Source organism: Poecilia latipinna, unplaced genomic scaffold, assembly GCF_001443285.1.
Source record: "Poecilia latipinna isolate Pla-1442-1.1 unplaced genomic scaffold, P_latipinna-1.0 Scaffold360, whole genome shotgun sequence".
In the NCBI taxonomy this organism is placed as follows: Eukaryota; Metazoa; Chordata; class Actinopteri; order Cyprinodontiformes; family Poeciliidae; genus Poecilia; species Poecilia latipinna.
This window is the reverse complement of record NW_015112976.1, coordinates 287,787-314,515: the sequence shown is the minus strand read 5'-3', so window position 1 is coordinate 314,515 and position 26,729 is coordinate 287,787. Positions and strand designations below refer to the sequence as shown.

At 40.3% G+C, this 26,729-nt stretch overlaps 1 protein-coding gene across 2 annotated transcripts in view; it reads right to left on the bottom strand.

Moving 5' to 3' along the window:
- Positions 1–26,729, bottom strand: part of adam12b (ADAM metallopeptidase domain 12b) — a 107,656-nt gene that overhangs the window by 17,538 nt on the left and 63,389 nt on the right. Inside the window, exons 9-19 of one of the 2 annotated variants that reach the window (XM_015036205.1) lie at positions 26,355–26,524; positions 26,050–26,134; positions 24,006–24,154; positions 9,974–10,151; positions 7,338–7,427; positions 6,613–6,808; positions 6,411–6,519; positions 5,838–6,036; positions 2,922–2,999; positions 371–479; positions 5–191 (exon numbers count right to left, since the gene is read on the bottom strand). In XM_015036205.1, the coding sequence (XP_014891691.1) occupies positions 5–191; positions 371–479; positions 2,922–2,999; positions 5,838–6,036; positions 6,411–6,519; positions 6,613–6,808; positions 7,338–7,427; positions 9,974–10,151; positions 24,006–24,154; positions 26,050–26,134; positions 26,355–26,524 (1,550 nt within the window). The remainder of the gene's footprint in view (positions 1–4; positions 192–370; positions 480–2,921; positions 3,000–5,837; positions 6,037–6,410; positions 6,520–6,612; positions 6,809–7,337; positions 7,428–9,973; positions 10,152–24,005; positions 24,155–26,049; positions 26,135–26,354; positions 26,525–26,729) is intronic. The other variant, XM_015036206.1, reaches the window with a different exon arrangement.

Genomic DNA, 26,729 nt, shown 5'->3' with positions numbered 1-26,729 from the left:
TTACCTGAGTTTTTCCAGAGTGGTCTTTTTGTGGCTGAAGAAGAGACGCAGCAGAGTTTTCCTCTTCAGAAAGACGATCACTGTGGCCACCAGCAGACTAACCAGAGTGACCAGCACCACCACGGTAATGAGCACACTGTCGGCTGATGCCACATACGACAACACGCACATTAATACACACACACGCACATCTACAGCACAGAACAGTGACAGGAAATACAGCTGTTACAGCTGAATAATGAGCACAAGAACTACAACACACTTTTTGTACATCTATCTGTCTGTCTCTCTGTCTGTCATATTTTTGTTGAAAATGTTCTTGTGATCATGCATACACGAGCAAAGGCAGAGATTAAATTGCCCACTCTACCTGCCAGTCTCATTGGCCCGCTGTCAATGCTCCCGCCGAAGCCAGGTTCCTCGCACAACGGAGGAGCCCACTGCGCTTCACAGTGGCAGTTCTTCTTGTTGTTGCACACCTGCAAGAGTGATGGATGGTTATTACACTATGCATTACACTTAACTCATTTTGCTTGCCTCCAGAGATGAGCAGAAAATCAACACATCTCGTAATCGTTGCAACCCCAAAAGTTCTAATTCCTGCTGAACGTCTTTGTATTTCATCATATTAAGGTCTGAAACTTGAGTGTGTTTTATTGATACTTTATGTGACAGATCAAAACAAAGAATGTAAATGGAAGGAGATTATTAGGGGACTCTATATCAAGCAAGAAATCCAATTAGCTCAGATGTTTCAGCTAATCTATAGGACGACATCATCATGTGGGGTTTCTCCCGTTGTTTAAAGAGACAGTAATTAGTCTGTATGAAAGCTTCTTAATTTAAAAAAAACTCTCTGGCATTTAGCAAATAGTAATAATTTTGGTGATTTTAACTTATTCTGAATACGTTTGGCTTGATTTAACTTTAGATAACGAGAAAACACGTGCTTGTTTTTAGTCACTGTATTTGGTTTCAACAGTAGAGGGAAATCCTGGGAGAAAATCTGTTAAACGCTGCAAAAAAATAAAAAAATAAATGATAATAAAAAATAAAATGTCGGAGCGGAAAGCAGCAACTGTAAAACTACAGAACAACAACAGAACGGTTTCCATCTGAGGTCCTAAACTCAAAGTCCTTGAAGAGTTGGTGGGTCTGCTTCAACACACCTCAAGTGAATAATTAACAGGACTTAGCAGCACTTGACTGCACACTGAGGGGGGACTTCAGCCATTTGGGGTGTGTTGAAGCAGAAACAAATGTAAATGAGGTGGCATACACTTTTTATCTGCAAAAAAATAAAATAAAATAAATAAAAATAAATAAATAAAACATCAAAACCAGGTATTTTTCTTGAACATCATGGGTATGACCTACTTTTTTGTTGTTCTATCTCAAAATCCAATTATTGAAAGCTGTTTGGTTGTAGGGTAACAAAATGTGAAAACATTCCAGGAATAAAAAACGAGAATTTTTTTTTTTTTTTTTTTTTTTTTTGCAAGACTCTGTTTAAAAATGTGTAAGAGCCCATCCAGCTCCTGCCTCGGGTTTCTGGTCAAAGTATTTTATCCAAGTGGGTTCTCCAGAGAGGCATTAAAATGCAGCTGTCAGTACGAGGGAGAACAGAGGAGACGGCAGCAAAGCAGATGTGGAGAGGAGTATTTACGTTTAGCACAGATGCACAGCCTGAGTGTCTCCCTTGCCTCCGGCATATAGCACCATATCCACTAGGTGATGGGGTTAAGAGGCACTTGGAGGAGATTTTATTGTACGTTTGCTAGAAGAGAAATGCAGCTGACATGAACGAGCACCGATCAAATTTAGTATGTCGGAGAGAAATCGTTTTGCTAAAACAGCCACGTATTCCGAAGACACTTAACGTAATTTAGTCTTTATGTAAATAAAGTGATTTTTAGTATCTAAAGTACTTTATGTACAAAAAAAAAAATTGAAGATGAGGCTCACTCAGGAGCACAGCATTTAAGCACATAATGAGCAGGCTACATATATCAGATCTTGTAATACAAATGAAATAACATCTGCTTTAGATTTAAACTGCGTTTAAATCCACTTTAATGAAATCAAATTGGTTTCATTAAAATTTATCAAATCTCTTCCAAGAAAAGGAAAGTAATCTTCAAAAAAAAAAAAAAAAAAAAACCCAGAAAATCCCGCCTTTCCCATCATACGCCCCACCACATTGTCAATTTATTTCTTTTTTTTTTGCATGTATTCCCGCCAGAGGAAAGATACATGAGACCACTTTATTGCTCTAAATATTCTTGCACAGTTAATTCTATTTATCTTTCTGCGGAGAATAAGAGTTTCTTATTGATTGGCTTTTACGTTGCAGAAAGGTTTAATAAACGACACAAGGGGATGAGCGAGACAAAAGTTTTTGATTTCTCACTGGCCCCCTCGACTTAGTGGACGGTAAAGACGAGCGATAAGAACAGCCTGTGGTGAATGCTACAATTACAGCGCTAAACAACAGAGTACATAAAACATGAAAGCGTCCTTTGTTGAATTATTGAGAAGAGACGCCGAGAGGAATAAAGGTGATCGTTTCGGAGGAGGGAGAGATATAGTGCGGCTGATTTACCATTCCCGTTTCCTTTCTTGTGCAGTTAGAAAACAAAACAAAACAAAAAAAGAAAAGCGGAAAACACTTGAAGTTAACATTAAAGTATTGCGGTGGAACAATGAAGACTGATTGAGCAGGCTGCATTGCAAATGCACAGCTACTCTTTTATTTTTTACAATTACAACGTAGAGAGGGAGCTCACCTGATTGTGCGGCTCTTTAGTAAATGTGAATGAGCAGATAAATACACAGACCCCCCCCCCTTCAGGCCCCCTCGGGCTTTGCTATATTACATAATTTAACACTAAGCGCTGCGCTAAAAGGTACTTTGCACTCACCCCTCGTCCGCTGCATTTCCCGGAGCACTCGAGCACGCCGAAGACGCTGACATTCTGACACTGCCGGTTCAAGCACACCTATGAAGAGAAAAGCATCGTTAGGCGTCTGCAGGGGGGCTAGACTGCAAACCTCAGTGAAGGAGAAAGGCATGCATGTTCTGGGTGAGGACAGCTGTGCTATAAAGTAGCAAAACATGGTTATTTATTTTTGCAGCGATAGCACAAACATGTTCCTGCTGATTTGTATTTGCTTAACTATGAATGAATTCATCAAAATGTGTGTTCATGTTTTGACACACTGAAGCAATTAGCCTCAATGGAATCAGGGAACACACAGAAATCTTTAAACGAAAATAAAGTGAGCATTTGTATTCAGAACTCCTTACTCTGATACCCCATAATTTAAAAAAAAAAAAAAAGTCAAAACACAACCAACTATCCTTAAATCACATAATTTATAAATCGTGTCCACCCGGGTGTAATTTAATCCTAGCTAAACGACTTTAACTAAGCAGGCATAAAGTCATCGAGAAATTTAAATCAGACTCAGATTAGAGAACTATTTCCTAAGGTTTGAAGATCAAATGGGTCATTGCTTAATTGAAAAAGATGAAAACCTACAGCAACATCCACTAAACTGACAAGCCAGGCGCTGTTTTGTCTGTAATCCTGAGCTCTGTGAAAGAGAATAAAGTTGTTTTTTTTTTTTTTATAAAGAAAGCCAAGGAGGTCCTTTGTGGACTTTCCCACATGTCGCGTGGGAGACCGAACAAACTAAGGTTGTTCTGCTCGGATGAGACCAAACTGTAACTTTCTGATTTGCACAGAAAAGAGCAAAAGCATGTGGCGGGAAATGAACACAAGGTGAAGCATGTTACAGCGCTGCTTCTCTTCAGCGGCTACGGGAAAGCTGGTCAGCGAAGGCACAGCAGAAGATGAAAGGAGCGAAATATCAGATATTCCTTGAAGAAAACTTGTTAGATGCTGCAATTTGTCTTTTGACCGCGGGCGGAGGTTCACCTTACAGCAGGACAGTAATCGTGAAGATAAAGGCTGAGCTACAACGGGGTGTTTTAGATCAAAGCTTATTCATGTGTCAGAATGGCTCAGTCAAGGTCTTAACCTAAAGGCAATTCAGAATCTACGGCAATGGTAACAAACTAATGTGCACTGATGTCCTCCGTCCGACTTAATAGATGCTGAGGAATTTTGCAGTGAAAAAAAAAATGAAATAAAAAAACAGTCTCTAGACTGCAACTCTGACAGAACATCAAGTCTCAAAGGACTAAGATATATGTACACTATATGATAATACATATATATGAAATTAATATCTGTAATGTTGTAAACAATGTCTAAGGGGTACAAGAAGCTTTCCGTGGATTATATAAAAGAGGAATTTCAATTAATGTTACAATTTTATAGACTGACAAAAACAGTCTTTCCATAAAATAATTTTCACCAAAGGTTATATCAGAGGTAACCCGAGGTGACTGAACTGTACTAGCAAGCCACAAACGAAACAAAAGCGCTGCAAAATGTTGCAAATTTTTAAGAACAAAGAAACATCCCAGTGAATAATGACTGCATTAAGCAGTGAGCAGTGTTCAGCTCCTATTTTCCCCAAATTACCACAGAACAGCAGGATGTGTGCTGTCAGCCTAATGCTCTGATTGATTTTGAAAAAAAAAAAAAGCACAAAAACCTTTCTGAGAGAACAAGGACGTCAAACACACACCTCCAGACCATTAAAATTTCTAGATAATGGGGTCGTGCAAATGCATGACTTGGGAGTCAGTAACTAGGAGACGAGCCGGTCCGCTTGACGGCCATTTCCTGCATGAAGAGGACAAAAGCAGCTAAACACCGACGACGAGAGCGCTGGTTTGAATGAAACTGACCATGAAGCTCTTGTCACTCGGTTCTTCAATGATTATAATTACACTTTTAAAATCACTAAAGAATTTCAGGATTACTGCTCAGTCTCCGACACTTTAGCGCCTGAACGTGACAGCTTGTGGAATATCACTGCACCAACTCGACATTTGAGAAACCTTTTCTTATACAAACTAATCATCTTCATACTCCGGCTCTTAAATGTTCATTCAAGATTACAAAATCCTTTTTTTTTTTTTTTTTTTTTACAAGCTAGACTCCAAGCTGTGGTGGGGAAAAGGGGGGTTGATCTGCATCTCAGTTGCACTCTAAGGGAGAGAACAAGTAAGTTCTTTTGTAGAGCTAATTAAGAGGTAAATAGTTTCGTTCCAGGGCCCTTGGCTCTGGAGAAGAGGTTGGGAGGCACAGCTAATAAAATAACTGATCCCACTGTAGAGCTGGCACAGGCAGAAGCACAAAGTGTACAAATAAATCACTGAACCACTCAGGAGTTAACTTTATTAGATGCTCTTCTTTGTTCTCGAACCTCCTCAGTGTCTGAATTGATACTAGGGAAGTACACGTATTCCTCTTTTATGACAGCGATTCAGCGCTACAAACACTCCACTGTGGATAATGGGAGTTCAGAGGACCAAATAAGAGATCCACCGATCGGACTTTTCCTTGTCTGTGCAGAAATAAAACACTTTGCGGCAATTAATAAGGCGTCTCGTTTGAATAAACGAGACAGAAGTCAAAAGGCACAAAACGATGACAAGTTAATTAATTGAGATTTTATTCTAATCACTAAAAAAGGCTGTTTATTCATTCAAGATCGTTTGCTAAAAATTGAAGGCCATGCTTAAAAAGGTTTACTGTTTGATATCGAGTCACGACAACACATCAAACAATATAATCAGGAAAATGTAACTTTTTTTCTTCGCCACTAAAGCAAACGGCAGAAACACAGGACTGTGACAGAGGTGCACAAATCTAAACTTTATTATTATTATTATTTATTTTCATATATGTGTCGCTCACCATGTTGTCTCCACACTTTGTCCCGGCTAGAACGAGCCCGGGGTCTGGCATGTCATCCCCCAGGTACACGTGTGTGCCCCGACACAGAATGCGTCCTCCTTCCTGTAGCGGGATATTGGTTTCTATGGAGACAGCGTTTGTGCCGATCACGGGCCGGTTTGCTCCGCCTTGGCACTGAATTTTACCACACTTTGCATCCCTGCAGGAATCCACAGAAATATGCGGTAAGGAACTGTTTGTCAGTCAAGTCACAGACAAACCGAAGGAACTGCGAGGACGGATGAAAGCGCGCCGCGGAAGGACGACTGAGCGTCGTTAACGCAATTACATCAATTAACAAGGTTTGATTACAGAATTCCCCCGAAGGGAGAATAGTCTTATAACAATTAGATGACAATCCAGCATTAAATTATTCACAAATAACTTCATAAAGAGTCATTTAGTGCTGTCTTTCACAGATTGCAATTTTCCACCATGTTTGAACGCCACACGTCCTTCGCAGCAAATGGATAATGGCAAATGATGCAACTTAAAGCGGGTTTCGTTGTGCTTCGCATAGCAAAGAATCCTTACCTTGCGTCACATTTGGCGAAGGAGCCTCTGGAGTCCTTCCCGCAGTTCCCGTAAGGATCCCCGGCAGAGTTGACTCTCTCGAAGCAAATCCCGGGAGCAGGTTTAGCTCCTGCAAAACAAAAACAAAAACAGCCGCCATGTTTTGATGAGGAATTACCCGGTTCGGACACAGGCGCGCTTCTTTTAGCGGCGTTTGCTCCACCTGGTCCCCACAGCGTGATACACTGCTGCTCGTGAGTCTGGCAGATGCCGTTGTAGCAGTAGCCGTCCACGTTGTGGCAAGCGTGTCCGTCGTGCAGGTAGACGTTGGCCGGGCAGTGCGGACTGGATCCGGTGCAGAACTCGGGCAGGTCGCACGAGTTGCTGGACTCGCGGCACATGGTGCCGGCCAGTTTGAGCTGCAGACATGCACAGTCCAGTAAACCACTCCACGTACCCAAACCCTGCTGTCCCTGAGCTGTCTCTTCACTGCTTGGATGTTATTTGGTACGAGTGAAAGCATCTCAGTGAGTGTTTAAGTTTTTATTATCTTGAGACGTCAGATTACTGCTTCACGTTGGGCTAAAATGTTGCAAAGGAAGAGTTTGCAGTTTGTTGAAAAACTAATTTGGCAGAGCCTTTGCTATCTTTTATTTGTAAATGATTAAAATGAGTAGTGGTATGAAAAAGACCTAAATAGAACTGAATACTCAATGAGGCGTCATATTTTATATGCAGTATGTGAATGTGTGTATAGCATGACTGAATCTATTTATAGCACTATGAGTGTGTGAAAAACATTTTCGAGAAGATTAAGTCAATTACAGAGTCCTTCAAAATGCATCTTTTCAGAATTTCCTTCCATCCAAAGGATTTTTTATTTTTATTTTTTAGTCGAACTAAAAGTTAAACAAGGTCCAACATGGAGGGAGACCTAAAACGCGTTACCTGGCAGTCTTCACAGCATTGCCCGTGGGCGCACACAGCATCTCCTTTGAGGGTGCATGTGGTGGCATTGCAGCAGGGGTTCATGCATTCCTGGAGTGCAGAAAGAGAAAAAAAAAAAAAAAAAAAAAAAAAAAACAGCTGACAGCATGTGGTTCTGATCACAGGTCTGAGGTTAGCCAGTCCCTGTCAGATGGTGCGCTCCGGGTCATCGGAAAGCACTTCCTGTCCACAGATTCCCACCCTGACCTTCAGATCTTAGAGCTGGAGCTCATGTGTTTTAGATTTGGCAGTTCTCAAAGACTTTCAGCTTATCTAGTGATGAAAAAGAAGGCTTAGAGAGAAAAAAAAAATGTTGTTAATTACGACCTCTGTGAAGAGTCTGTAGAGATAACAGGAGAAAAAAAAAGAGGTGAGGAGTTCATCCGCTAGTCTTACTGAGGTTCTCTGCAACCTCCGTATGGAGGCATATGAATTGTTGACTCTCTAATTTGTCAATGCCGTTTAATGAGTCTGACTGTTTACTCTTTGTCTCCCTTTTTCAATTTCTTGTTTATCTCCAGGTCTCCGTGGGTTGCCAGATCAAACAAGCCATGTGGGGACACTGGGGAGGTCATTTTGAGGTATGGTCGGAAAGTCTAAGCTGCATGCTGGTTTGCTGGTGGTCAAACAGAACGACTCCAGCAAAATACCACCTACTGATTTCCAAACAATGGAGTTTCCTTGCTCTGCACACATAAACAATCATGGATCCTGCTCAGTTTAGCCAAATTGGAAAATCTAATTTCATTTGAGAGGAAATAAACAAACAGCCTTCGACTCCAGCGAAAAGACCGCGCACCTTTGTAGTTTTAAAAGAATCAACAGAGTGACACGTCTCTCCAGAGGAACCGATCGCATCTTGTTAACGTCAGGAAATCTACATGTTGGCTTTCAAGTTTTATATTTCAGCTCCGTGCTCTTTCAGCATAACAGACCGATGCTGGTCTCTCAAGAGTTCACGATGCGGGGAAGATAAGTATTAAAATTCATTAGCTTCTAACTGCTATTTAAATCTATCAGATTCATATTTAATCAACTCTTTATATTTTCTGAAAGGCTGAAGCTACAACTCCTAAATATTAATTAGTATCAGATCTGCAGCACGCAAAGAGCAAACTCGTCTCCGAGTCTGTTCATCCACTCATTCTAATTTATATGTAAACGAATACAAATTAAATATAAAATACAAAGATTATTTTCAGAATAACAGAATAATCAGTAACAAATAAGAGTATTTCCACTCAGTGTGATTCGGTTATATTAGGGTTTAAATGTTGCATTGATCGCAGGTTTTTCTATATATTGTTTTTATTTAGGGTATATATTATAAATCCTACTCTAGTGGCTGGACAGGACTAATTTTGATTCCAAGTGATTCTCCGGTCACATTCCAAGGTGTCCCGCGTTGTGCACAAGCGGGAAGACGGCTGGCATGGATGTGTGCTGCAGAGTTTGGAAGGCAAAGCCAAAGAAAGCTGGTTTAAGCTACGACTGCATTCCACTTGTTTGCTTGCTTTGTCACCCAGTTGGGCAGCAGTTTGATTAATGAGCCTCCGAACATATGAATTCACCATGGCACCTGGTCAAAGAAAAACAAGATGTAAACAAAATAAAACACTACCTCAGTGGGGTTTTCCCTTTTTTTTCTGGTAGAATATTCTTGGCTTCATTATGATTTAGTGCTTTAAAATTACAAAAACATTGTCCACAGACGGTGGGAGTTTTGAGTTCGAGGCTGTTACGTTTGGTAGAGGGGGTTTTTAGTGCTTCAAGTTGATTCCTTGCAGAACCAGAACCACTGGTTTTTTTTTCCAGATTAAAGTTTAGGCAAAGCTATGATTTTTTTTTTTTTTTTTAAGAAAAAACAACAATAATAATTGCATCGTGCTATGGGACAGAAGGAAATCTTTTCTTCAGCCGGGACAGAGAAGCTGGTCAGAGATAATAGGAGGACTGATGGACCTTAAAACAGGACAATCCTAGAAGAAAACCTGTAAGAGGCTGAAAAAAAGGCTTGAGATCAGAGTAGAAGTCTTCTTCCCAGCAGGACAATAACCCTAGAAATAGCGCCAGAGCTCCAATGGGATGGTTCAGATCTAAACATATTCACGTGTCAGAATGCCTCGGTCAAAGTGCAGACCAAAATCCAAATGCAAATTTGTGGCAAGACTTCAAAATGTCGTTCACAGACACTCTCCAGCCAAATCCGACTTAAGCTTAAGCTGGTTTGCAGAAAAAATATTGTAGTAATATTGGTCTCTGGAAAGGTTGCAGGAACATACCCCAAATGACTTGCAGCTGAATATCCACAAATACTGAGTGAGGAGGTACAAATACAAATGCATCGTTTGCACACAATGAAAATTTTATCTACATTTTGAAAACCTGGGTTATTTTTCTTTCCTTTCTTTTCACAATCCACTACTCTAAGATTAGGTTACCACACAAAATCAGAACAGAATACTTCAAATTCAAATTCATTTCTTTCTCAGCCACAGAACATGCTTTTGTTGTCAGACTGAGTTGCACATAGAGCTTCTCTGCATGGCCACGGATGAAGAGCGGGTTAAGATGAAGCCTTTTGCTGTCAACGTTACCTCCGGCTCCCCGCAGTCGCACTCCTCTCCCTCCTCCACGTAGCCATTGCCACACTTCTGTCCGCCGTAAAGCACCTTGACCTCTGGCATGTTGTACAAACACATGCCCACACCTTTCTCCAGACTGGCTGCAAGGTCCTTCTTGCTGCAGGTGCTGAACACCGTCGGGAACGGATACCTTCAAGATAGAAGGAGGAAAAGAGTGAGGCAACTAAAGAGATGTGGTCTTAATAAAGCTAATCTTGCTTGATTGTTAGATTTGACAACGGACAGTAGAAAAATGATCCAAAAAGGTGAACAGATAAAGAATAGAGATAACTTTTACAACAACGACAGACAGATTCGCTCATTCAAGAGGCGTTTTTCGCACAAGTTTAATGTTCTAATGGCATTGCACGAGGCGCGCTTCAATGGATTTTCTGTCCTACGCAAAACACAAATGGCTCATTTTCGCCAGCGGCTGCATTTACAAGAGTCGTAATCTGGCTGGACAAGAACAATTTAAGCAGCTCTCTGAACAGGGTCATTGTGGATGAAGGTGATTTCTGAGTGAGTCCATGTATATGTGAATACTTTAGAAAATTGCAACCATGAAAGTAAAGGAATTTCCAATTTAAGTCTTTCCCATATTGCTTTTCTGCAAGGCTGACTCATCTTATGTTTAAAGTGGGAATAAAAATAAAGTCTCCACTTATAGAAAAAAGGCATTATGAGTAATGGGTGGAACCTTTTGAAATGGTAATGAAAACCAAAAATGGTAAAAACTATTTTATTTCTTGGGGGGGAACAAATTAAAGAAATAAAGTGATGCAATTGTGATATTCTTCTCGACTCCACTCTTTCATTCGAATCACACATCGCTCAAATAATACAAATGGAGGTCAGAGAGGAGCTGCCTAGAAACAATGCAAGAAGCGAGGAAAAACGGTCGCCTCCAGTCAGTCAGACCCCAGAGGAGTGCGAGGATAGCAACAGGTATTCGAGGTCCTGACCTGGACTTTTCACACTCAGACCAACTGCAAAGAGACGGATAAAGACAGCTTTTCCACTTGAGACCACTGAGACAGTTCAAGGTCTCTGATGATGGTGAAACATATTAATGCAGGGGACCACAGAAAGCTCAAAGTTTCTCTTGAAACGTGGGTGAATGCCCGAAAGACTGAATGTAGTGTGAATCATTCTGGGATCCTATGGGCTTGATGGAGTGTAAGCTATTTACCGTTTCGCCGTTAAAGAGTGACTGCGGTGCCTTTATGCCCGGCTGCACCAGAGTCATCAAGGTCAGTTTTCTTCTGTATAGATCCTGGCAGCTTACGTCATTGAATCACTTCGTTTTCAACTGTGACCAGTTTCAGTCCATAAAAGATAAATTATCTTCTTTTTCTCACTGACATTACATCAGACTGGATGTTTTCATTGCTTTCTGTTTTGGTTATCCTCACAGAGACGTTCGCAATAATTTGCTGGAACTTACAAACAGAGCCGGTGTAAATTTAGTGAAGAACGTCAGCCTCCTTTGGTTGGACGGACCGTTTCAGCATCATCTTTCTATGGGTGTAATTTTGACAATCACTCCAAAATATGGCCTTTTTTTGACCTTATGTCACTTTGTAGCAAACTTGAGAGTATGTTTGGGGTCTTGCCTTGTAAATCTTTGGTTGTCAACACCTTATCCAATTGGCTGCAGAGAGTTGGGCAGATTTCAACACAGACAGCCAGAGAACAATAGCTGTTAACAGAGGAAGTAAGCCAGATGGAGACAAAGGCTTGGAAGATGCAAGCCTTTGTCATAAAAACAATTTTCTCTAAACAAAGAAGCATTAAGGAGGAAAAAAACGACCTTCAAAGACTCAAATTATTACGAGCAACTTAATTATCCCAAGAGCCACACCTACCAACAGGTGACTGATCAGTAATCCTGAACCTTTTGAAACTGTTTCTTCCTTTTTATGTAGTTGGACTAATTGGCCTTTAACTTAGAATTTCTAAAACATTAAAAAAAAATTATGAAACATATTTATAAGACATAATATATATATATATATATATATATATATATATACACACACACACACACACACCAGCTTTTATGAATAATTTAGTTTTAGACAGTAAAAACCAACAACTACGTGCCACCTTAGACTGGAGACCATAGACCAAGAGCTCATCCTTCTTGTGAGCATTATTCAAGACAACCAAGTAGTTCTGTCAAATTGTTTAACTCGGACAGGTTGATCTGATGCTTCTCAGGTCAGATACAGGCTGATGGGGGTCACTGTAGCACTATTTTTTTGAGGTTTTTAAATTATCTAGATCATTGGGTGAAAGAGTCTTCAGGCTATGTCATAGGCTTTAATCACCTTGAATTTCAATTAAACCAAACAGAGGTCTCATCCTAAAAATAATTTGCATATTAATGAGTTGATTCTTAATGAATCGTTTTGCTAATAATTCCCACAGCTTCTTGTTGTACTCGGATAATAAGGCAATAGGTGGTCAATTATAATTCTATCTTGGCAACACACTGGCTGTCAAGGCAGATAAAAACTAAAGAGACGAGTGATAACGCCGTGTTCACTTTGGATAACGCAACATTTCTAACCTCGTTATATCTGAGTTGGAGCAGCATGCTAAAACTGTGCTGGCTGGGAAAATATGTACGTATATAAATTGCATAAATTTCATTAGCGTTAAGGTGGTAGCAGACTGGGAGTCTATATTGTAATCTTAAAATAACTAAGATTGCTATCAGGGAGGAAAAATCTTAATTGGGACTCCCCTATTTTCATTCAACATGCGCATAATGTAGAGAATGTGAGGTGGCAGAGAAAGACGGCGTGCAGAGGGGACTGGCAGGAAGGAGATGTAACATTCAGATGCTTGGAAAGTTCAAGTTCAGACAGAAAAATGTCACCCACATACTTATGAGGTGACGCACTATAAGGCCTTCAAGCGTATTCGGGTGTCGAGACTGCAAACCCCGAGGCTTGGCAGGACAGATTTGTGAAATTTCTGCACCACACAAAATATGTTTGTTGAGCTTGATGGTGGACAGAGGTTGGGGGGGCTGGGAGGGGGATGTTTGATGTTTTTTTTTTTTTTTTTTGCCTTTGCCTAAGGGGGATTTGGTTGCAGCAACTGCATGGATATTTCACTGTTGTTAGTGGACTATAGTCGGGCTTCTCCTGAGGCTGCTAGAGATAATGGTGGGCGCATTCAATGAGAAAGAAATCCTTTTTTCCAAAGGAAAACAGATTTTCAAAGCGCACGCACGACACAAAAATATCTTCTTCTGACAGCCACTCTCGGGTTAAAGCCGAGCGCCAACTTCACGCAGATTGTCCATCTCTAAATGTCGACCGCTTTCATCTTCCCGCTGACCAGAAGCCAATCCAACCTGTCCCTGTCCAAACGTGTCCACTCACATAATCCACTGTTAAACCACCGCAACAGACGCTCGAACAAAGGAGTGTGTTATGGTCCTCAGCTTAGAGACCCATGCATAACATCGGGAACAGACCATGCAGATTAAACCACCGCAGGGAGCAGAGTGAGGCCGCTGTCGATAACACGAACCGCTGCTGATAAGAAAAAAATAAAATAAAAAATCAGGTACATATCAGGAGGGGAAGGTGGATTGTCCATGAAAGGTAAACACGGTGCGTTTCCATCAAACATGCTTTCACGGTCCAAAGGGGGGATGATTGTAGCTTCTGCTGAACAGATCTGCTTTCTTTTGGACATTGTAGAATCAAAAAGAAAATATTCGGAGCGTTAACGTGGACATGAATTCGATGCGTTTAAAATCAATATGTATAAAACAACACTGCTTCGGGCAAAAGCAGCAGGTGGCATGTGTCTTGAGGTGTAACTCCCCCCACCCCCCCACCCTTTTTTTAAGACTATGCACCTATTTTCAGCATAGTGTAAAGCAAAAGCATGTTTCATCACGGCTTCTTAAGGTTATCCTCTTAAAGCTTGCATTCTCGGGTGCTGTGGTGGTGCAAGGATAGATATAAGTGATTGAGCATGTACACGTAAATGTGACAACCCCAAATTAATATGGCATGCATGTTTATGGCGACTAGATGGTAACTACCGACTGCAACTGTGTATCCTTAATCATTCAAAGCAGACTATACCTCAGCCACGGTGCAACTCAACATATAACTCGAATGGACGTCTGCTGCAAGGCGGTGATTTTGTACCAGCAGCGGTTTGGTGATTGAGCTGCGTCTCTAATCTAAGGCCTGCATTCCTCCAGGTAACAGCTGCTCTCACAGTCCTGGTAACAGCCTGCCTGTGCACCCAGAGATGCCGTGACGATCTCTCTGTTATTGCTGGCTGCAATTTGTCTTTTCACGAAGATAAACCGATACGCAGGAGAAAAATCTTTTCCGAACCCACGTGAGGAAGCACTCTCATGCTTTTCTTCCATTGGCTGAATGTTAGCGGTGGTCAGCAGGAAAACACATTTGAATTGAAGCAAAGAGTTCAAAGCAAAAAGTTTGATTTAAAACAAATAATAATATTAGTAATATTAGAATTCTCAGATGACTTTTCTATAAATCTGTTCCAGAGACAACTCCAGAGATGCAAAAGATTTCAAAGTACAAGAAGCACAATAATCAGTGTGTGTTATCACAGCTGCTGCTACACGGCTGCCCGGCTGTCCAGGAAATTAGCTGAGCAGAGGGTGTAGGATTCCCAGGATGATATTGGGTCTAGAGCTCTGCTCCCTCTCCAGGTATGGTTTGCTGAGGTGGAACTAATTTGACTACGCTCAACAGTTACACAAAATCTAATTAGTCAGACCCATTCTGCCTGTCGTATCTGTTTGAAAGGCAAATAAGTCACTTTTATTAGGAACAACACCCACAAATAAAGATGTTTATCTCATCAGTGATGTATGGCCTCATAAATTTGTGCTCCATACAGAGGAAAAGCTGTGGTGCCACCTCGCTAACGACGAGCTTAGTGGAGCTACCATTTCACAGAGAGGAACGGAAATGATCTATAGGTCATCTAATGAAGAACTTAAAATACCCGCGTCCTTTAAATACATTCTTTTAAACGTATCCACAAGGTTTACATGATTTCAGGACATTTACAAAAAAAGGAAATGATTAATAAAGATCTAACCACTTACTAGAAAAATTGCCATTTCTGTGTAGGATTGAAAAAAATTAACTGCAAAAACCGACATTTAGGGATTAAAAATTTCTGAAATGGCTGTTACATATAGTGAGAGCTGATGCTAAAAAGGGCATTTATGACATTTGTGTAAATCTATAAGTGGTGCTTTATTAATCATGCATTTATTTAACTGGTTCATTCAGAGATAAGACACACTGACTCGAGTTGATATGATCAGATTATAAATTTATGATATGCAGTCTATACAAATACGTCACAAATGTAATTTTGTAGAATAAAAGACAAACAATGGTGTCTGATTAAACCCTTTTTTATTGCCACTAACAATTTATTACAGGCCTTTGATGTGCATTGTGGCATTCCCTGATGCCAGCTGTGCAACTGTGCCTTATTCTTCTATTGCGCCAAGTTACCCCCCCGTCTCTTTTAATCCCAAATTTGTTTTGGTGCAATCTGCATAACACAAAACAGGTTTGTTTTTCAAGAGGTTTTCAAGAGGCGATTTCCATTACTATACAGTAAAATGAGATGGTTTTTCATTTAATGCATCTGTAATGTGCCATTTAAATACAGACAAGTTGCATCCGTGCAGCGTGATGAGGTATTTCTGAACAAGATCTTCCCTCCTGTCCAGTTTCAGTATTAGCTGCACGCACAAATGTTTAGAACCTGCTAACAGCTTTGTACATCTGTGCCTTTGTGTATAATTTTAAAAAAAATGCATATTTGTATTAAACGCTAAAAGATTTAGTCTTTAATTAGATAATTTAATCAAATTTAGTATTTATTCATATTAATTTATTCCTGCTCTCAGTTACATAAAAAAAAGGTCAACTTTGAAGAACTAACAGCAAATGTTTGTATAAAAACACAAAGCTATGTTGGCATTCTTTCTTAAAAATACCGAGTTTTTATCACGTTAGCAAGACAAAGCAAGATCCAGGAAGGCTGGCCCACACGGAAATATGATGCAGCGTTCTTGCTGACTGATTGATCTGGCAACATTTCACGTTAACTGTCTTAGCTGCAGCCTTTTCGCTCCTGGAAACTGCTGCAACTGATATCTTGTGAGTTTTTAGGCAGTGAAATTATAATAAAATAAACTGCTAAAGTTCCAAACCAAACCAATTAAGAGAAAATAAGCTAAAAGAGGCTTTCTCTTCCTAGTGACTTAGAAGCCAATCGTAAAATGTACCGGGACGGCGAGACCAAGCATCTTGTCATGGATTTCCTGTCGGTATCATTTAGAAGCTTAATACGAGCGGGTTGAGAAGATAGGGGGAAAAATAGCAGTTTGGATAAAGAGTGGAGCCGCACTGTGAACGAGGCAAGGCACCGAGTACACAAGGGCTATAAAAAGCTCCGCTCTTTGCAGTCCCTCAAACTGACATCAGACTATCTCTATTGTTCTCCAAGACTCACCGCAGACTGACATGCTTTTAGTCCATGCTAAGCAGCCGAGACGTCTGACCTTTTGGCGAAATGTCAGCCTGCAACTCTGCCAGAAGCTTGTAGTGATTAAACATCAGGGGAAAAAAAAAAAAAAAAAAAAAAATCAAAACAGAACACAAGTTAAATTTTCTGCAAGCCTCTAGTACTTTGCTAACTCTTTAGTTTTTGATAGCAGAAATGAAAACAGTGATGCAGTTTTGGACCCTGTCTCTTACGGCCAGAAATGTTATTGCACTTTTTGGATGTTTTTATGACAGGCCAACACAACACAAGGCACATTGTGAGGTGTAAGGAAAATGGTAAAATATTTATTTATTTATTTTAAACAAAAAACAAGTGTGTGTTGATGTGTTATGTTTGCAGTGACACCACACACTGTCATCACGGGTGCAAGTCTTCAAGGGTACATCCTTCTCAGTTTTGCTCATCCACAGTTTTTCCCATTCCTCTTTGAAAATGGATAAATCCCAAGAAAATTGGATGAAAAATGTCTGTGCCACATGATAGTTTTCCAATCTGAACCATTCTATGGCGCTTTAGCTGCAACTTAAAGGTTTTTATGATGGCCTAAAACTTAAATCTCTAACAGGCCTTGTATTCGGATTGCTTTGTATCTACCTGTATTCATGTTTGTAATCAACTCTGAACAGCTTCCCTGTCCATGTTAATAAAAGACATAATCTCTCACATTAAATCGATGCAAAATAAGCTGAAGTTTGTTGCTATAAAAATGTATTAATAAACTATTAAGTTCCAGAGGTAGCTCCCTGCTGTTCTTCACGATTCCACTCGGATGCCGAGAAAGACACAGGAAAGGTTTTGTGCTTTCCTGCGAGGCAAGATTTTTTAAACTCCAGTTCCCACTTCAAAATATGTTTGTATACCATTCTTTTGCAAACAATGCCAAAGTTTCCACCTGTTGTTCAACGAAATCTCCCAAGACCAGTCTTTGTGTCTCGCACACCTGTCACCGTTCTCCAGATGAACAAGAAGCTATTCCTCCGCAGCTGATAGCGTTCTACTGTTTCTCTCCCGGTACCACTGTCACCCCTCTTTGTGTTTCTCCTCCCGCGTTGCCATAGGAGGAGATAAAAAGACAAATGAAACCACGGCTTCCACGCTCCGCCTGTCTACCGAGGCACAAAGCACCTCTCTGCGGAACTCTCTCAGTGCGCTCTGGCCCTGATTGCAGCTGGCAGTGTCACTGATAATCACGTCATTTAGATGCAGTCTGTCCTCCACTCCATTAGCAAGTCTAAGCTCTGCGCCTCCAAAACACACACATACACACGCGTGCGCACGCCGTCGAACGAGCTACAATGCTTCACAACTACGTGTTTAACATTCTGAAGACATCTGGACAAAAGAAGAGGGTGGGTCAAAGGGGGCTGCCAATATCAAATAAATACATTAAAAAGAAATGGGGGGAAAAAAACGAAACAATGCTATTTGTGACGGAGGGAATGAGTTCTAGATTGGATTGAAAATTATTGTTTTTTTTTGTGTGTGTGTGTGTGTGTGTGTGTGTGTGTGTGTGTGTGTGTGTGTCAACAGGAAAGTGAAAATTAGGGCTGATGGCTCTAGAAATTCAATTTCGGAGATAGTCGGCTAAGAAAAGCTTGAACCTGTCATGTCCAAAAATTTAATTTTTGAAATAGTTCAGGGGGGAAAAGTACCGCTACAGACTAAACTCCATGAACCTGCAAAACTAACACGATCCACACACTTAATGAATTGTACCTGTTCACACAAGACCAGGATAGTTTGGGTAGTTAGTCCCTTAATAAAGGAAGACTTCTTTTTTTTTTTTTTCCTGCGGTTTTAATGGACAATTCTGGATCTGAAGACAAGGATTTGCCTCAAAGCCAGTGGGTTCCTGCTTCAAACTCCTTCTCCCTCCATCTCAGTCGCTTTGTTGTTATGTCGTTGTTGTTCACCTGCCGGTCAGAGGAGCCCCGTGGTGTGAACTGCAGGTTACATACTAGTTATTTTTGTCTGATTAAAATTTGTTAGATCATTTGAAACTTTTAAGTCTGACAAAAAAAAAAAAAAAAGCAATTAAGACGCTGTGCTTAAATCTGAGAGCGGACTGCAAGGTGGAATAGTTGTTAGCATGGTTACTTTGAGCAAGAAGGTCCTGTGTTCAAATTCAATCTTGCACCTTTCTGTGTGGGGTTTGCGTGTTCTCCCTGTGCATCAGTGAATTTCCTCTCACAATCAAAGAAACGTGCATGCTAGCCTCTCTAAATCGCCTTTGGGTGTGTGCATGTGCATGCTTGTAGTTTGACCTGTTTTGTCTCTGTGTTGACCTGTGATTATATCTCCAAGGTTTACATTGACAACTGGAAACAGAGATCAGTTGCCTCCCCCCTACTCAGCGAGAACTGAGCTGGTATAGAAAATAGAAGGATGGAAGTCTGCTGCTAAAGAAGTAACTATTTACTGAAAATTATGAAAATTAGGCAGGTAACTCTTATCAAACGGCTGCCTTGTTTCACCAGCTGAAACAAGCTGTTTACATGATCATTATAATCTCGTAGATCCAGGATAATTGGATATTGATTACTGGCCTGGTTACCGCAGTAAACCTGATCAGACCTAGTTTTGTGCAGCATTTCATCACTGTCCTACTTTACAACTTTACATATGCACTGCAATGTGTATTTTATTTCCAGAGATGACTAAAAGACAAATGAAATATCAAACAGCTGGAAAATGCAAAGGCTGAAGTAACTTAAATCTAAAGTGGAGTTTAACAGCAGAGTAAGATGATAAGGAATCGTGATTCCCTTCTGATTTGTATCTACCCCTTTTTAAGACCATAAACCAGGAATTTCTATGTCTCATGTAAAGGACTTTGGATGTATTTATTTGTACAGCCACAAGCATCTTGACATTGTCGATATGAATATTTTATAAGCCGCTATCGACACCACTCTTGGGTGTCGATTTCTTCTGCGTTTAAGAAAGCTAGGAAGATTTCTTACATGCAGAATAGTAATAAAATCCCAAACTGCTGTTTACTACAAAAAAATATGGATAACTGGAGCTGCAAGAAATGGCTTTAGTTTGAATCAACAGACAGGATCAATAATAATAACTGCACCGAAATGCATAAGATTGCGCGGGTTTATATGCGCATAAACATAATAATAAAATTCTCATTTTGTTTCCCTCCCTGGTACGCGGCTGAGCAATGCCAAAACTCAATAAAATCCTCATATCCTACAGACTGAAATGAACAAATATTGAACATACAATTAGAATGGTATTAGATAAATGGAGAAATATTGATGTTCTGTGTCAGTGTAGCAAGACAAAATTGCTTGCAAAATGTCAGAGCATCATGGCACATTGATTTATTTAGACTCTTTTATTAAGAAACTGTGGAGTGACTATGAGAATAAAAGTTCACTAATCATCTCTTTCGGGTGTTATCATGTCTAAACTGCTGATAATGATGCAAAACCAGCAGAAAAAAAAAAACAAATGCCCTGAACCTTATTAACCTTTTATGTTACAAAGAATTCAATACCAGCACAATTCATTGTTTCTAATTAAGATAGGACTGTCATTTTTCTGCTCTTTGTGCGTTGCATTGCACTGAAATGAGTGATGCTGCTGTTAAACATTTTCCTCTAAGTGTCTCTGATGCTTTTGTTCAAATAAATGTGCCTCTATTTAAAAAAATAAAAAAAATAAATAAAAAGGAAACAAAAAGGACTGTTGCCATGGCTGCGAAAACAAGATGTTTTTGACAGCCTATTAAAACACATTTTAAGAGAACAGCAATTTCTTCAATATTTTTGTTGATCTTTCCAAAAACAACTTTTAGAGTTGTAAATTGTAAATGAACACCTTTAAAATTAACATTGCATTTTAGGGTTTTATGTAAATGTATATATCAAGAGGTATTATTAGGGTGTTCTTCATTTTTAACAAACCATTACAGTTTGCCACCATTTAAATGCTAATTTCCAGTGATAACATCCCATGTTGGTTTCATTCGGGAATCCGTGTTGATCTTGTTTTTTTTTTTGCTGTTTATCAACTGTCTCAGATCTTGCCACGTTAGTTAAATCCTTTGTCTTAGTTTGTTCATTCATTAGCTCTGTTCTTTGTGCTTCTGAATTTTGTTCTCTATGATTAGTGTTATTCATTCCCCCTGATTTATAACTCCTCTATTCCCAGTTCAGCTCTCTGTATTTATCATTTCACCTCCCCTCTGCCTGCCAGTTCGCTCTCCTTCGCAGCTGTCATCTATCTCCTGATTCCTCTCTGCCTGCATTCTCCATCCGCTGTTTACATTTTCCACTGATTAGTCCTGGTTGCTTTGTCGGTTCCACTCTCTCTCCATATATAAGCTCATTGATCCTCATTGTTTTTCGCTGTTACTTTGTCCTTATTATTATTATTATTATTATTATTATTATTATTATTATTTTTTTTTTTTTGTCACTCTGTTTCCATTCTTCACCCCATCCTGGTCTTTGTATGTTTTCTTTTTTTTAGTTATCATTAAAGAAAACTATTTTATTTTTTATAAGTTCAAATGAATTCACATTTTAGAAGAGAAGCAACAACAACAACAAAACCAATCAACTGATTGGTTGTGATTCTGGTCCCTGTTTGGTCCAGTTGACTCATATGAAATATGACAAATTATGACCTCTGACCAAACAAAAATAACTAAATAAAAACAACTCCACTAGTTTGAAATACTGAAATATACCACAATCTATCAGCATGGGTACAACATAAACATTTCATATCAATCGAAACTGATAATTATTGATTAGTTCTGTATTTTAAATATTTGAAGCACCGCCACACTGTTGGTGTGACCTTTTCCTGTTTTATTCAGCTTTTTCTCCGCACTTCTGTTGTTAATTTTTAAGCAGTTATGAGGCGAAGCCTTACTCAGCAGGCTGTTGCTGGGAAATCAGAGTGAGTGAGTTACTTCATGCCACCCACCTGGTTTAGCTGGCCATGAGGTTGAGCAAGATAATGTCTGCCTACTTCCCCCAGAACGCTGTGCAGCTCTGTATCAGTGTTCAGTGAATATCCTATGTACTGAATATTTTAACAGATGTATTGTTGATATTGATTACAGGTCCATCGCAAGACACATTGTTATTGATTAATTGTGCAGCCTTAGTATACAATATTACAAAGGTAGTTGAAAATGTAAGCATCCTGAACCCTGCAGATTGTTTTTGGCAATGAAATCATAAAAAAAAGCAAAATAATAAAATGCAAAATGACTAGCATCCACAGAGATGTCTGTGTCCAGCCCTGATTAATCCACACCAAATGTTAACAATAAACTGCAAAAGTGGGGCAAAACCAGAACAGATAAAGTAAACTGAGCAGAAACACACAGTTTTTACATTTAGATTTTTTTTTTCTTAATGAATTACTGTGTTCTTACTTTGGCAAATCTATCCCTCAGGGAGCAAAAACATCCCCAAAATCTGCATGGTGTGAAAATCACTTTATCCTTTTCTTCATTGTCTCAATTATCCCGCTCTAATGAAACATTTCCTTTCATTACGGCGTGTCTAAGCAACCCTGTCAGGTGTTTCCTATTGTTTATTTTCAACGTAGACGATGGCTCTTATGATTGCATCTGCGGTTCAGAATTGTGGGCAAAGTCTAAAAGCTTCACTTTGAGTTAAAACAAAAATGCAGTTTAGTCGGAACTAATGAATGGCGAGAAAGTGTAAAATCTGGAAATATTTTCTCCCCTATGTGTTCCCAAAATTATACAAATCCACAGCTGTGCATGAAATGTGAGAATGATTTAATCCCCCAGCGACATGATTAATGTGTGGGACACATGTAGGCTGAGGTTTAAAGAATACCAGTAACCGTGCCTTTCAGTTTTAGCTTCATGTTCCCTGTGTTGTGGAAATCCTTTTGATTGCCTGCATCTGTGCCTTGCAGGACCCACCAACGAGGCAAACATTACTGGCGTCAGACCAAGGGTGAAATCTGCTTTCTCTGCTGCGGGTTCGTGTTATCTGCTAGCCGTTTACGAGCAGTCACACAGTCCATCGCTCGCAGCAGCCCTGTTATCTTAGAGACCCAGACAACGGGCGGAGAATGCCACAGCAGATACTTTATTCCAGTTCCAAACCATGTGTGTGTGTTTTTTTTTTTGCTCTGTGTTCTGAAGCATTCTTTCATACATCAGCACAGAAACAATATGAATTTGTTCAAAAAATGTGACGCAAAATCAGCAGCTGCTGAAGTTTTTTTTTTTTATCATCTGTTGCAACACAGCATAAGACACCAGTATGAAGTTATGTAGACATTTCTCTTTGCAAGACATTGTTTGGCCTGGTGTGATATTCTGGATATTTTTTAAAGCTGTCAAATAGTAGTGAACAACTATTAAACAAAATGAATTTTCCAAAGACTGGTAGCAGAGCAGTTACAGCAAGAGCCAGCAATTTTTGTCCTGAAAGCGAGTTTCATTAGGGATCTTGCAAATGTAACCTGTTGTTCTGTGTTGTGGCCATCATGTGTAAACAGCAGCCGCACAAAAGCAACGTTGTTTTTCTCATATTTTTAAATATGAGGAAAGTTTTTAACTCACAAAGAGTCTTGTAAATGTATTCAAATATTTTCACAGGGGAAATGTTCTGATTTTATTGCATTTCAACCACAAACTTCAACTTTATTGGAACTCTGTGTGATCGTACACACAATGGAGTAGATGGAGTAGAAAGGAAAGTAATAGTTTTTATTTAAAAAAATAAATAAAAACAGAATGTATTCAACCCCTTTTCCATCTGATAGCCCAAGTTACTTTATTTCATCTCTGTGAATTGCCTGGAAGACGAGTCCAAACAGTTTTGTTTGTTAGGATCTGTGTTTTCTGTGTAGTTTTTCTGTGTTAGTCCAATTTCCCCTGTGAATCTGTCTTCCCTGTTGATTGCTCCCAGCTGTATCCAGTTCCCTGATTACCTTCCCTGATTACCTTCCCTGTGTATTTAACCCCACCTGTTGTCTATCGTCGTTTGTTGTCGGAGTTCGCCAGTAGAACTGTAAAGTCCTGGTTTGTCTAACGTCTGAGTTTTTTGTGTTACTTGCGCTCCAGTAGAACTGTTTAGTCCTGGTAGTGTCAGCTCTCGTGTCTAGTCCTGTGATTCAGTTGCTACCGGTACTTAGCTGTGTGCTAGTTTCTGCCGTGCTGCCTGTATGGACTGCTGAGCTTTATTTTCACCATTAAATTCATTATCTTCACCATACCTGGGTTCTCAGCGTCTCTCCTCACCACTTCAACCCGCAATTCATGACATTGTTAATCTTTTGCTCTTAACGAATCATCAGTGTCACTGACACCACCTTCCACTTTTGTCTTTTCGCCTCTTGGGAACTTAAAAGTTGTAGATGAAAAGCGTGACCGGACCCTTACCCCGTGGAGGGGGTCATGATGCAGCCTCCACGGTCGACAGTCATCCTACAACCACAGCCACGCTCCGGGGTGTCGTGGTTCATGCCGAAGTTGTGTCCCAGCTCATGTGCCAAAGTCACGGCTGCACCCAGCGGGTTCTCCGAGTGATCCTGGTAGAAGAAAGCAACCCAACGCGTCTTAAGTTAGCCAAGCTGAAGGACAGGAGGGAAAAAAAAAAAGTGTTAAAATGTCATGCAAACAAACAGCCATTTTAAGAAACGTACAGTTCGACCCTCTCCTTTTAGTTTTCTGCTTTTCAGTTTCTTTATGGAAACTGTATTTGATCTACCAGAGTTCACTATCACTGCAGAGCCAATCAGTCCGACTTCCTGTAGAGGCAGCTACATAAACCTCTGCATGACTCCACCGATAAGACAGACAGACGGATAATGACCAAACTGGAAAAGAAACTTCATCTGGACACAGTTTTACAGACCGAGGCTGGGAATAGACAGGAAATGAACACAGCATAGTATATATGTGTTGTGCTGCAGTGATTATTTAAACATCCCTTTTCCTAAAAGACGGATGGACGGAGTCAGTCAGTCAGGATTCTCTCTTCACGGTACCTTAGCCGTACCTACAACTGCCCTCTTCTGGACTGAGGTGTCAAATATGTCTACAGGTATTCGTTGCTTGGTACTACCACAACTTTAAAGGGCTATTACACTTTTTTTTTTTTTTTAATTGCGATAGGTCTGTGTTTGAGCCTCACTTTTTCAAACATGAGCCAGTCGTGAAATTAAATTTCTTTCACGGTGACATTCAGAAAATCAGTACAGAATGGGGTCTCCTTCGCGTAAATGCATTGCATGGTTTTGCAGATTAAAAACTTAATCTGCAAAACCACGATGCAGGGGGGTGAGGGGGGACATCAACCCACTGCTGTATATCTTACTGTATTGTGGCTCTCTGGGACTTACATGAGAAAATCACATACTTCCTTTGAAAGCACAGTCATCAGTGAAACGCTGAGGCCAAGCTGTGCCACTTCCTGCTCTGATTAAAGAGCAGCGTCATGGGAGCTGCACCCCGCCTCCAAACAGGAAGGATGGGAAAACTCTCTGCAGCCTTTGTCATGTTCGTCAGGGTGGCGTGCTTCTAAGTGGCACGAGACTGGGCTGAGTACTAATAATAGTCAGATGAGTAAAAATGGTTGAAATGGTAGAAAGCTTCTATGATCACTGTAAAGCAGGAATCTGCTCCTTTTGTGATGGTGAATGGTCTAACCATATTTCTGACATGATTTCTATCCCCTTGGGGGGGTGGAAATAAATACAAGATCTGGGGCAGAACACATGGTGCAGTATGGCTTGAGAAATAGATCATTTCCTCCCTGCCCTCCCACTGCTTATTTGGCCTTTTAATCCCAATACAGACCATCTGCTATATGCAAGTAATGGGGGGAAGACAAACATCTGGAAAAGCCTCATTACAGCGAACCAGCCATCCCACTCATTGATGTGGTGTACACATCTGGGCTTAGTCATAATGGCATTGGGCTGATAACCACTTTGCGATTTGGCACCGGTCTCAACAACTAGAAGCACATTTACATTGTGTACTGACACTCCGGTAGAGGTGACGCACAGTTGCGTATACGAATCCGTTTTGATTCCAACGCTCCGAAAGAAGCAAACTAAACAATTCATAAGTTCTCATAAAAATGGAAATGCAGTCGTGTTCAAAAGCCGCCGGCTTTAATTTGCCAAAGTGCTCCGCGAGATCGACATCCGGCCGCTTGTCCGCCGCTCCGACACAAAGTCCCACCCGTTTCTTGTTCTTCATGTATGTGTTGACGCGATAATGTCAAACCGGAAAGCCAGCATGCAAATCATGACGTCCTTCAGGACCCTAAAGCGACTCTCTAGCCAACGACGAACACCTGGCGGCTCGTGTACATCACAGCTGGATCGTGTTAGGCTGCCGAATCTGGACAAAGCCTCCTCTGACACAGACCTTGCAGAAAAAAAGTTGGGGTCAAGGGACAGCGCTTTACACTCACCATGACAATGCCTCCGGACTGCTCCACTGTGCACATGCTCATAATGGGCGCCATGCCGATGGTGGTGCCCTGGAAGTAAACGCCGCTGCAAAGTAACATAGAAGTAGAGACGTGTGTTTTAGTGTTTTGCAGAGCAGATGGTGTTTACACAGGCCTAATGTGCTGAAAGAGTCAGAGTTTCTTGTAATCTCTACTCACTGCATTTGTCTAATTCTCACCTTTGTTGGGCAGTTTTTCGTTCTTATAAGGCTTTGTTTATTGACTGAGAATTAACATTTTTTTCCCACTTTTAATGTTAGGGTTACCTTATGAGCTGAGCGTTGTCGTGAGGCTTCTGGGGCAGAAGCTTCACCTTCCTCCAGTCTAGGAACTCGTGTAAGGTGGTGAAGGGATCTTGAGTGATGGGACATTTATCGGAGTCACTCCACACCTCCAGACCCACCAAAGCCACCCTGATGTTGAGCGCCCTGTAAAACTGAGGAGGAGGATGGCAGCAAAACAGAGTCAGATTTAAGTTTTTAGTGTCCTAAACGTTTCATACAGATTTGCCAAACACAATAATTTGTGTTTTCCTTTAGTTGCTTATTATCTAAATCATAAAACTACATTTTCTTTCTTGTTTTTTTTTTTTTTTTTTTTTTTAAAAAAACAAGGGTTTTTTTTTTCTTTTTTTTTTTTGG